The 11,185-nt window shown below is 46.2% G+C and overlaps 1 protein-coding gene across 3 annotated transcripts in view; it reads left to right on the plus strand.

Annotated features, from left to right (window-relative positions):
- CAPZB (capping actin protein of muscle Z-line subunit beta) overlaps positions 1–1,919 on the plus strand; it is a 130,888-nt gene extending 128,969 nt beyond the window's left edge. For all 3 annotated transcript variants that reach the window (XM_006115053.5, XM_075906480.2, XM_075906481.2), the window contains one exon: positions 1,113–1,919. Coding sequence is in view for 1 of the 3 variants with exons in the window: in XM_075906481.2 (XP_075762596.1) it covers positions 1,113–1,200 (88 nt within the window). In the remaining 2 variants the exon portion in view is untranslated. The remainder of the gene's footprint in view (positions 1–1,112) is intronic.
- The last annotated feature ends 9,266 nt before the right edge of the window (positions 1,920–11,185 follow it).

Genomic DNA, 11,185 nt, shown 5'->3' on the forward strand with positions numbered 1-11,185 from the left:
TGCTGCTTTTCCTGCAAACAGGCAGCTCCCATTGGCCAAGGACATTTTGCTGGGGGCAGGGACAGTGTGTGAAACCTCTCCCCGTCTCCCCCTATGCTAGCAGCATTCAGAGCGCTGCTCTGAGCACTGAGCGGAGGCAGGACAGGCAGGGATCCTGGCGGAGGCTCCTGTGGGCTGGATCCGGCTGTATTTTGCCCACCCCTACATTAAACACTTCCTGTTCTGGGTGCTAATGATAGCACAAGTCCCAAAAGTCCCCTGTTGGAATATTTGTGCGCTGCAGTCTGCTAGAAGCCCACGGTGGGTTTGCAGTTAGTGGGCCTCCATTCCCCAATGAAAGAATGCTTTCCTTCCTGCAGCTACATGGTAGCTCACAGGGAAATGGCGTCTTAACAATCCAGCTTCTAATGTGCATTTGTATCTGCTTAAACTTAAAGCCATAGCTGCTCTAATGCCTAGTGAACCTAAAGCTTTGTGTCTCAAAGGACATTGACGTACATGAGAGATTCAGGATCTTGGTAACTTATTCCATGAAGCAGCTTTCTCAAGCCAGAGTTAAAACAGAGTCTGAGAAACTCTCTTGGTCTTTCTATGAAGCAGCTTCTGGTGTTCCCATGAGTAGATGCACTGGAAGGGAAAGTTTGACCTGGCTGCCACATACTGAAATAGTAGTTGCTTGGACTGTTTGTTAGGTCCTGCAAACAGGTCCATTTGAACAGTTGCCATAGAATAACTTGCTGGATTATCTACCACAAAGATCGAGATTGAGCTTCTCTAACACACAGTCTGAGGGACACCTTGATGTTTCCAAGCTTGAAGGTAAAGGTTTGGGATTCCCCCCCCCCCCCCCCCCCCCCCCAAGAATTGGAGGCAGTGGAACTTAGAGGAAGTGTATCTGTGGTGTATCCCTGCTAGAGTGGATTTTGCAATACTTGCTGGAAAGTGTTCACTTTACCTTCTGTCCTCTGTATTTGCAACAAGCTAATAGAGGTGGTTTCCTCTAAACCTGAGTCCTCTAAGCTGCCGCTATTGCCTCACATCCCAGAAGAAAAACTATCAAAAATCACTGCTTTCAAGTATCTGACTTTAATTTGTTTCCTTCCTTCCAACAGGTCTGTGCAGACTTTTGCAGACAAATCAAAACAAGAAGCTCTTAAAAACGATCTGGTGGAGGCTTTGAAGAAAAAGCAGCAAAGTTAAAATTCTCTTCATGCTAACAAGACATGCCATGCACTCATTAGATTCCTTTCTTAGAAAATTCATTTTCTCTCCAGCCCCCCTCCCTCCCGCCTTTTTGGTTACGTCACATCACAATTTGCATCCAGTACTATCCATACGCCGCCATCTCCCCATGAATAAAGCTGTACAAACTTTTTCAGTCTCTGAGGCTTACTTTGCACCACGTTTTACTATTGAGACCTTAGGATATATTTCTGTAAAAGTCATGCATTCTTTTCCTCTTCTCCCATTTATATGCATAAACACCGATCATTCTGTTTCTTTTCCTTCCCCCTTCCTGCCTTTTGTTACATTGGTGTAAAAATGTAAAACAAAATTTATTAAATACTGTGGTGTGTGAAAGAGGAAAAACTGGGAAAACGTATTCCACGTATGTTTGGGGCTGGGCACGGGGGATGGCTGGTGGGAGGGAGGGAAGAGAGGATGTTCCGCAGTGTTGTACTATACTGACTAAACCAGACTTGCAAGGAAACATTGATTTGGTGACCTGCTGAAAGTTCTGCTCTTCTATAGCCTTGTTCCAAGGCGCTTTTCTGTCAATTTTTATGGAATGCAAAAGGGGTTTTTTGTTTTGATTTTGTTTTTTGTAAAGCTTAAATTGAATCTACATCTTATACTTGAGCCTCCATACTAAAAACAAACAAAAAAACACAAAATAAAAATAAAAAAAATCCTGGGAAGCCGTGTGCGTCCAGTGTCCTTTTTATTTTATTCCTTCCTGCCTCGCTGCTCCAGTCTACACACAGACATTTGTAATTCAAACCACCACCATGCTGTATCTCCACAGAGAGCAAGTAGCTCTTCTTGACTCACACCAAGATCAGCTGCAGTTTATTTGGGTGAAGGGAGACTGTTTGATTTACTTTGCTAGTCACAGAGGGTGGGTGCATCTTGCCAGCTTTCTGTGGTGGTGTTTTTCATTAGCTTGCCCTACTTTCAAGATGTTGGCATGAGGATATTGGCATCCTGCTGCATTCTGGGATTGAAGCTTCAGGCATATAGCAAACATGGAACAGATGTTTTCTGAGAAGAATTAGAATATCTGGCATCTTTGTGTACGTTGAACATAGTTGAAGTAAAATCTGTTTGTTAAAGCACTCAGGGGAGAAGAGAGGCCTAATGCCTGGCACTGTTCAGCGCGGCCAGTTGGAAGCCACGGTACTAGTGAAAAGCCGTGGTTCAGCCACTTTGGCCCCACCTGGACACCTTTTTATCTTAACGTGAGTCAATTTAGTGCTTGTGGAAAGAGCAGGACATCTAGCTTTGTGGCCAGAAATCTACTTCTTCGCACCAAGAATGTCATTCAAGTGGCAGTGGGAGGAACCAAGTCCAGAAGACTGTTCCCTTCAGTCCACAAGTCTGTCTGGGGAGAGAACCAGCAAGACTACGGTGTAGTGTGTGGCTTTGCCCACTACAAAATGGCTGCACCCACCAACGTGTCTCATAACTGGCTTCTGATAGTATTTGCTTCCTCCTGGGTTGAAGCAGGGACGCATAAGGCCAGGATGTGAGAGAGCAGCTGGTTTGGTGGGATTAGGAAGGTGTATATCTCCCTCTCACAACAAAGCTTGACCTGACTAACCGTCATTCGGAAAATCTGATCCAGAGAGCTGCTCACAGGAGGATAGCAAAAGGTCTTGAATTTGTTGTAAAGAGAAGTGACATTTGTGCCATGTGTGTCTTCCTCTAGCAAGCAGCACTCCTAGGAAGATGAGGACATGACTCTCCTTCATGACTCAGCTCTTAGTAGCTATCTGCAGAAGCTAGCACTGGACATGGGAGTGATGGATTATTTTGATTGCTTGTTCTGTTCATTTCCTCTGAATCATCTTGCATTGGCCAGGCTTGAAAGACACAGTTAATGTTCCCTCTAATCTTTTCCATCCATGTGTGGATTTTTTCCATCCAGGGGCAGAATAAAATGTTCTGTGTGCACCAAGGCCTGTGTGAATGTGCACTACCAGCAGAAACAACAAACCTAGCTACGTGCACTCCTGCTGATCAGTTGGGCAGCGCCTCAACTAACAGAACTATGTTAGTGAGGAATGTGTTCGCTTTTTAACTCAGTCATTAGGGATACATCACCCTCTCCCAAGGCTGCACAAGTGCCCAGCTTATGGAGAACACTGGACAGACCATTGATCTGAACATGAGAACAGCCCTACCAGGTAACACACTGATGTCTAGTGGCTTACATGGATGCTGCAAAGGAGCTGTTGGTGTTCCCTTTAGTAAGTGGATCACGAACACAAACATTTGTTCACTTCCTTGGCAGACAATTGAGGAGAGATCTTAGACTCTCTCACCTCAGACAATCTGCCCAGATGTACACATGCTTTCTGTAGCCTCACCCGGCAAATAACTTTTGTTGGTGACTTGTGGTACTGGGAAACACTTGCCAATCCCTTCCTTACCTGCTGACCTTTGCTCTGAGCTATATTAAGTAGACTATTTCCTTCACCTTCCTTTCTTCCTGTAGTGCTGTACCGTACTGCTTTCACATGCATCTGACAAAGTGGGTCTGCCCACAAAAGCTTATGCTCCAATACATCTGTTAGCCTATAAGGTGCCACAGGACTCCTTGTTGCTTTTGCTTCAATATTACTTACTTTACCATTGACCTCTGTTTCTCTGTGTGGTTTTGTGCTGGACAGCTAGTCAATTCTCAGCTCTGCCATGGATTTCATGTGTAATCTTGGGAAAGTCATTTGATCTTTGCCTCTTGTTCCTAACTTGTTAAAACAAGGATACTTCTCTACCTCATCTGGTGGTATAAGGAGAGTCATTTGTGTGAGATACTTGGATACTCCAGCAAGGGGAGAGATTTGAAGTCACGACAAGTAGCCAACAATCTATTCAACTCCCTCCTTTATTTTTTAACTCAGAGAAGTGGACCTCTAGGGTATTCTGAGAACTGGGAATATAAACTGTCTTTTGTTCAGAGGCATATCAGAGAACTGAAGCAGCAGGCTGGGTAGAGTCCATCTTCAGTTTAAGCTTTAGCCCAGCTTTGGTGAGGTAGCGAAGTTTTTAGTCCCATTTTCCCACCAGTCTGAGTTGAAAATGGGGCCGGAGATTAATTTTCATAAGCCCGTGGAGACACATTTTAAGCAGCTTTGACCGTGCTATCTGGTCTTGTGCTTACTCTTTGTTTACAGTGAGTGCCGATTAATACTCCTAAAGTACAATGAGAGGGAGAAGGGAGCAAGTGCCTGATGGACTGTCAGCATCTGGCCTGTAGAACTATCCTCTGGATGAACCTGTGTGACTGTGAAATGAAAATGTAGGCAGTGCTATTGACTCAAGTACTTTTTTTACTCTAATTATGCTGTTCCAATGTGACCTATTTCACAGTCGGACATCTGTGTGCAATTAAAGCCCCATGCCTGAATGTTTACCCAAGGGGCCTTTGGTGTCTCTAATTCAGGTCAGATGAAAGGACTGGAGCCAAGGAGTAAATGTACATACTCCCTTCAAAGTCTGCAACCCCAAGGGCAACATCTGAGTCTGTATTACTGCCAGTTGGTTCTGTAATGTGGAACTTCTGAAGTTAGAGCTAAGTTTGTAATAACTCCTCAAGTTTGAAAATAGTTTGTCAGTTTAGGCTGGGGAACAGCCTGTTCCTCTCTGCTACAGCACGCCCCTCCCAAAACCAGTATTCTCTGGTCTGGCAACATCTGTGGTCCAGGTGGACCATGAATGATCCTGGACCAGAGACCCCTGGGAGTCAAGTAGCAGGAGGGCCAGTGTCCAGGAGATTAGGGCTGGAGACGGCCGTAGCAGAACTGGACCTTATAAGTAACTCATCAGCACTGGGACTGGGGTTGCAGCCTGTGGTGGCCATCAGCAACCTGCAGCAGTGGGGCTGGGGCCAGAGCCAATGGGACCAAGCCAGTGGGACTGGAGCCCCTGGCAGCAGGACCAGAGCCTCCAGTGGCTTGTGGTAGTGGGGCTGGAGCTGCTGGTAACCTCTGGCAGCACGCACCAGGCCGTCCAGCCTGGGCTACGGGGCTGGTGGTTGCAGGCCAGCAACCCAGGGCAGCCGGCACTAGTGGCATGCTTGGAGGTCAGAAGAGTTGGCTGGGGTAACACAGGCTGGTCCAGAAAATTCCCTCATTGAGTGCTGGACCAGGGAGATCCAACCTATATTTCTAATTCCATCTGTCACCTGTGCTAAAGCTTCTTCTGCGTGATCTTCCTAACCCCTTTTTTTAACTGTAGGTGAGACTAATATAATACATTGCAGTGACTATACTGCTAACAGTACAAGCCTGGTCTACACCTAGACTTAACTCTCAGGAGCTTCGGGGGTAGCCGAGTTAGTCTGTTACAGAAAAAACAACAAATGGTCTGGTAGCACTTTATAGAGTAACGAAACATGTAGATGGGTTCATGAGCGTTCCTGGGCACAGCCCACTTCTTCAGATGACCAGAGTGGTGAGTTGAGGATATGAAAACTCGAAATAAATAGGAGAGGGGAGAGAGAGAAAAAGGGAGAGGGTGGAAGACAGAGCATCATTAAGTATCTGGAGAATGGGTACTTAAACCGAAGCAGATAAAAATCAAAGTCAATAGATAGATAGATTCCTAAAACAGGAAGGATACCACTCCGGGAGCTGTTAGCACCACAGTGGTTATTACATCACCTACTGTAGATGTAGCTAATGGCATAGCTTATTCCCCTACAGGAAGGGAAATATGCTGTAGCCTGATTCCCATGTTTCTATTACTGTGTCCACACTAGGGTAGTGCACTACTTTGATTATACCGCTGTAGTTAGGCAAGCCCTAGCACTAGACTAGGTATTGTCTACACTCAATCAAATACAAGATGGGCACTGCCTGGTGAGAAGTAGCGCTGGCTAATGAATAAAGAAGGGGACTGGAGCCCTATACTCAAATCCCAGCTCTGTCTTTGACTTGTATAACCAAGTGGGAAGTCACTTCTGATCCACTGTCTTTCACAGTAGCTAGACTAATGGGCTACGTCTAGACTGGCATGATTTTCTGGAAATGCTTTTAACGGAAAAGTTTTCCGTTAAAAGCATTTTCGGAACAGAGTGTCTAGATTGGCATGGACGCTTTTCCGCATCTGTGCCAATCTAGATGCGCTTTTCCGCAAAAAAAGCCCCGATCGCCGTTTTTCAGTCGGGGCTTTTTTGCGGAAAACAAATCTGAGCTGTCTACGCTGGCCCCTTTGCGTTAAAGGACTTTTACCCAAACGGGAGCAGCATAGTATTTCCGCAAGAACACTGACAATCTTACATGAGATCCTCAGTGCTTTTGCGGAAATTCAAGTGGCCAGTGTAGACAGCTGGCAAGTTTTTCTGGAAAAGCGGCTGATTTTCCAGAAAAACTGGCCTGTCTAGACACAGCCATGGGGTCTTAACCTCCTTGTAGCATAAGGTACAGTGTAGGAGTTTAGTTCTTAAGTACACCCAGAATGGCTCCCACTTCTGAAGTACCATCAAATAAACACATGACAGGCCACCCTTTACTACCTTGTCCGCATTCCTTCCCTCCTACTGCCCAAGGTAAGGCACGGACAACTATTTCCCTCTTGTCCACTAATGGGAGGTAGAAGCGATAGTGCCAAGACTTTTAGCATCTCACGGAGTTCCCCTGCTTTTTAAAAAACATTTACCAGGCTTTACAAGAGCACGCTGCTCTTTCTATTTGCATTTGATTACCTGGAAAGGTAATTTAGCAGCCTGCAGCTGGAACTGAGGAATGGTTTGAGTAGAAACTGGGTAGAGCCCTTTGTTGTAGACTCCCATTTAACACTGGCAGAGCCTGCCTTGAGGTGTCCTGCTGGAGCTGTCGGTAAAGGGCCCTCATTCAGCAAAATGCTCACGAACATGCTTAAAGTGAAGTGGGGCAGCACTGCTAAATAAGGACTTCAGTCTAGAAATTCAAAATTATGAGTCTCAATTTTGATAGTTGCCTTTTGAAACTTTGTTTCAATCTGCCTGGAAGAAAAGCTAGTTCTCTAGGCAGAAGGAGCTCTAATCCAGAACTGGTTACGTATAGTCTGCCTCTAGTCTAGGTACAGGGCATCCCTGCTATCCATCCAAGATACAGTCCAAAAGAGTCAATGTAAAGCAGGGAATTTCTTCCCAAGGCTGACTTCCATTTGCACTAAATGGTCTTTTGTCATGCAAAAAAAGTGAGGAATGGGAGGACTTAAGGCAACAATGATGTTAGTGTGGAACCCATGTATACTAGGACCACCCTGTATGTCTGCTGTGGCAGGGAAATTAGTTACAACTCACTGTTGCCTAACCTGGTCCCAGATTCTGAATTGCAGTGAATTAGCATCAATCCCCTGAGTTTCAAGAGGGCGATGCCCTTTGACATCTGCTAATCTGGCCTGTAGTTCCTCTTAGAACAAAAATGTGGGTTTGAATGGAAGGGTTTCTTGAACAGTCATGATAGTTAGAGGAGGTAAACAGGGAAGGGGTAGGGGCTGTTTGTGATGGAGTCAATCTAACTCTATCCTCTTAAAAAGCACAGGAGCAGAAATCATGAAACTCTAGTTACTGAGGGAGAAAATCTTGCCCTCTCTTCAGGAAAAGTAGTGGGAGAACACTTGGAAAAAACAATTTAGTGAAGCTTGTGTGAAATCAAGCAGGAGTGACTGTAATTAACTAACCACGCTGTGGTTCTCTGAAAAATATTCCTACTTGGGCCTTTGTAAAGCATGGAAAGAAATTACATCTGAACCCTGGCCGCAGCCTAATGCAAGAAATTTATCTTCTTGGCTTCTTCGCTACCAGCGAAGCAATGAGGAAGAGATTAGTATGTAGGCACAGGCTGTGTTTGTTCTGGAGGTTAGCGAGAATTACTCCTATGCCTTCAGAAGAGTAGCTGAGTTTAGTCTGTAACTGGAAAAACAAACAGTGAATAGTCTTGTAGCACCTGAGAGACTAACAAAACATGTAGATGGTGTCATGAGCCACTCTACCTCCTGGGAGGGGCAGGGCTGTAGCAGCTGTGAAGTCTTCATTTCCAAGAGCTACTTGGTGACGGCGATTGTGTGGGGTTATACAGCCCCCTCATGGCTGAAACAGTGCTACTGATTAGCCAAAGCAAAATGCAGGACAATGTAGCACTTTAAAGACTAACAAGATGGTTTATTAGATGATGAGCTTTCGTGGGCCAGACCCACTTCCTCAGCTCAAATAGTGGAAGAAAGTAGTCACAACCATATATACCAAAGGATACAATTAAAAATGAACACATATGAAAAGGACAAATCACATTTCAGAACAGGAGGGGGATGCGGGGGGGGGGGGGGAAGAAAGTGTCTGTGAATTGATATTAGAGGTGGGGAGAGTGGGATGTCTGTGAGCTAATGGTATTAGAGGTGATAATTGGGGAAGCTATCTTGGTAATGGGTAAGATAGTTTGAGTACATAGGCAAGTAGGAAGCTAGCTGGCAGACAGTTTATCCTGGCCCCAGGAGCAGTTCATTTACATAATTAAAAAAAGCTTTCCTCCCTCCCTGCTGTAGCAAAGATCTAATCTTTTTAGTGCTATGGTGAGCCAGGATGCTAGAAGTAATGCCTTCCTCTGCTTTTCGTTGTAGAACGTACCATGAACCAGGTTTCTAAGCCAAAGAGACAAGGATGAGGAACAGAAGTACTGGGACTAGAATCACAAACTGTTCCAGGAACTGTACCTGTTGTGTGCCATCCAGCTAGTTAAAAAACCCTCCCTTCTTCCTTTAAAAAAAAAATTGAAGGTTGAGTCCCCCTCACCACCTCTGGCAGTCAAGCTCTAATAGCTAAGTGCCCTCTTCCCCCTCCCATTCCTCCATCAAACCTGGGAAGGTAGAGCACATGCAGACTCAGATATATGGGATCATGCTGCAGCTAGCTCCTTGTACTATTAATGTGAATAAGTGGCAGCGGCTATAACCCTAGTGAACAGACTCACCCTCTGTTGCTTTACAACAGCTCAAAACAATATAGGCTGTGACCAGGCAGCCTCTTGTATGGAGCTGAAGCATGGTGGGCCTTGAGGGGCAGCCAGTACTGGCCCATGGCAGGAGGCAGCAGCAGCCACCAACTGGCCTATTGCTGTACCACTGGGAGTGCTAGGAGCTCAGCTGGTTTGAAGTTGTAGGGATCTAAGATTGGCAGTCCCTTAGCTGGAGCCTCCCTGCATGTCTGCATGCGAACAGCAGTCAAACCACTGCTAAACTTGGAGTGTGGGGCAAGGGTCAGCCCCCTAAGCTTGGACCCACCCTGAAGAGAAAGCAGCCCAGTTACCCCCATCAACTCCTGCTACTGAGCCAGGTATGCTTCTAGCCCAGCTGAGAGGCCCACCCTCACACCTTAGCCACCTTACCCAGCTTCTGCAATAAACTGTAAGGCTATGTCTAGACTGCAAGCCTCTTTCGAAAGAGCGTCTAGACTGCACGTTGAACTTTCGAAAAAGCAGCTTGCTTTTTCGAAAGAAAGCATCCAGTGAGTCTGGATGCTCTCTTTCGAAGAAGCCCTATTTACATTGTAGAACGCCTTCTTTCGAAAGAGGAACTTTCGAAAGAAGGCGTTCTTCCTCGTAAAATGAGGTTTACCGCCATCGAAAGAAAAGCCATGTTCTTTCGATTTAATTTCAAAAGAACGCGGCTGCAGTCTAGACGCAGGTGAGGTTTTTTCGAAAAAAGGCTACTTTTTTCGAAAAAAACCCTGAGTCTGGACACAGCCTAAGAGGGACTTGGGTTGTCAATGAAGCTCTTCAGCTGAAGCACAGACCAGCTCCTCAGACACCTGTAGCAACAGTGCCCTATACACCGTGTGTTCTACACCTTGTCTAGAAGCACTCTGCTGCAGCAAGGGAGAAGCAAACCTCTTACATCCAAGCTGCGGGAAAGTCCAGCCTCAGTAAATATTCTTCACCTTTTACTACGGTCAGCCCAAGGAAGGTAAGTCAGTCGCACGGCCCTAAGAGGAGCTAGGAATAGGACACAAGAGGCCCTGCCCCTTACAGCTTGCATTAAAAAGCTTAGGTTACACCCTTAATGCCTAGTTGTCCTAGGACATTTGTTTCTTCATGCTGGGAAGGGCACAGCTACTGCTGAGTGGGTGTCAGACTCCACAGTAGTGAGCTCTTCAGGTAATAAAAGCATTTAAGGTGGAGTGGGGGATGGGGGAACCTTCCCAGTTTTCCTGTAGCTCCCAGAATCCCCTTTACAACTCAGGAACCGTAAAACCTGAGACAGATTGTTCCAGCAGCACCTCCTGTGCCTGGCCTCAGACCTAGAATATTTGCAAGCTCTGGTGCTAGCAATTCCACATTCAGGGGGTTGTGGCATGGAAAGCAGTGGCTGGGGTCTGGTTTAGACCAAAGTACAAGGTAAAGGCTCTTGCACAGCGCCTGGAATGGCAGGAGAATAGCTTCCTCCAACTTCATCTCAGTGCCTGCAAAGCTGCCACCGCCCCTTCTACTGGGTGGTTGCTCAGGAGGGATACAGTCTAGGTCAGGACTTCGACCCATTTGGGAGTGTGGCTACCAACTCTTGCTGGGGTTGTACTGGCAACTTGTGCTTTCTAAAGTAACAGGCCTCCTCTCTACTGCATCTAAACAGACCAGAAGCAGATTTGCGAGTCTGTTTGGTAGCTAGTAAGGCCCCTGCTGTGAAAAGTGACTTGTTAGTATCACACTTCACAGCAGACTTACTCAGCCCCAATGAGCCCAAGACAGGGCCCAGCTCTGTAGCAGGTTGGCAGAGACCTTAGCCATCTTAGCCATCTATCTGCTTTAGAAACAAAGGGGAGAGGGCCTAAGCACCAATGCACTTACCTTCGGAAGGGGGGTGTGTGAATGGCCATGGGATGGGGATAGTCACACCCCATGACCATTAAGGAGTAATTGGACAGGTGGGAAGAATGGAAATAAGCCAAAACTGGACTGTCCTCTGAAACAAATAAAAACCCAGGGAG

This window comes from Pelodiscus sinensis, chromosome 24 (assembly GCF_052426305.1).
Source record: "Pelodiscus sinensis isolate ZL-2025 chromosome 24, ASM5242630v1, whole genome shotgun sequence".
Taxonomy (NCBI): domain Eukaryota; kingdom Metazoa; phylum Chordata; order Testudines; family Trionychidae; genus Pelodiscus; species Pelodiscus sinensis.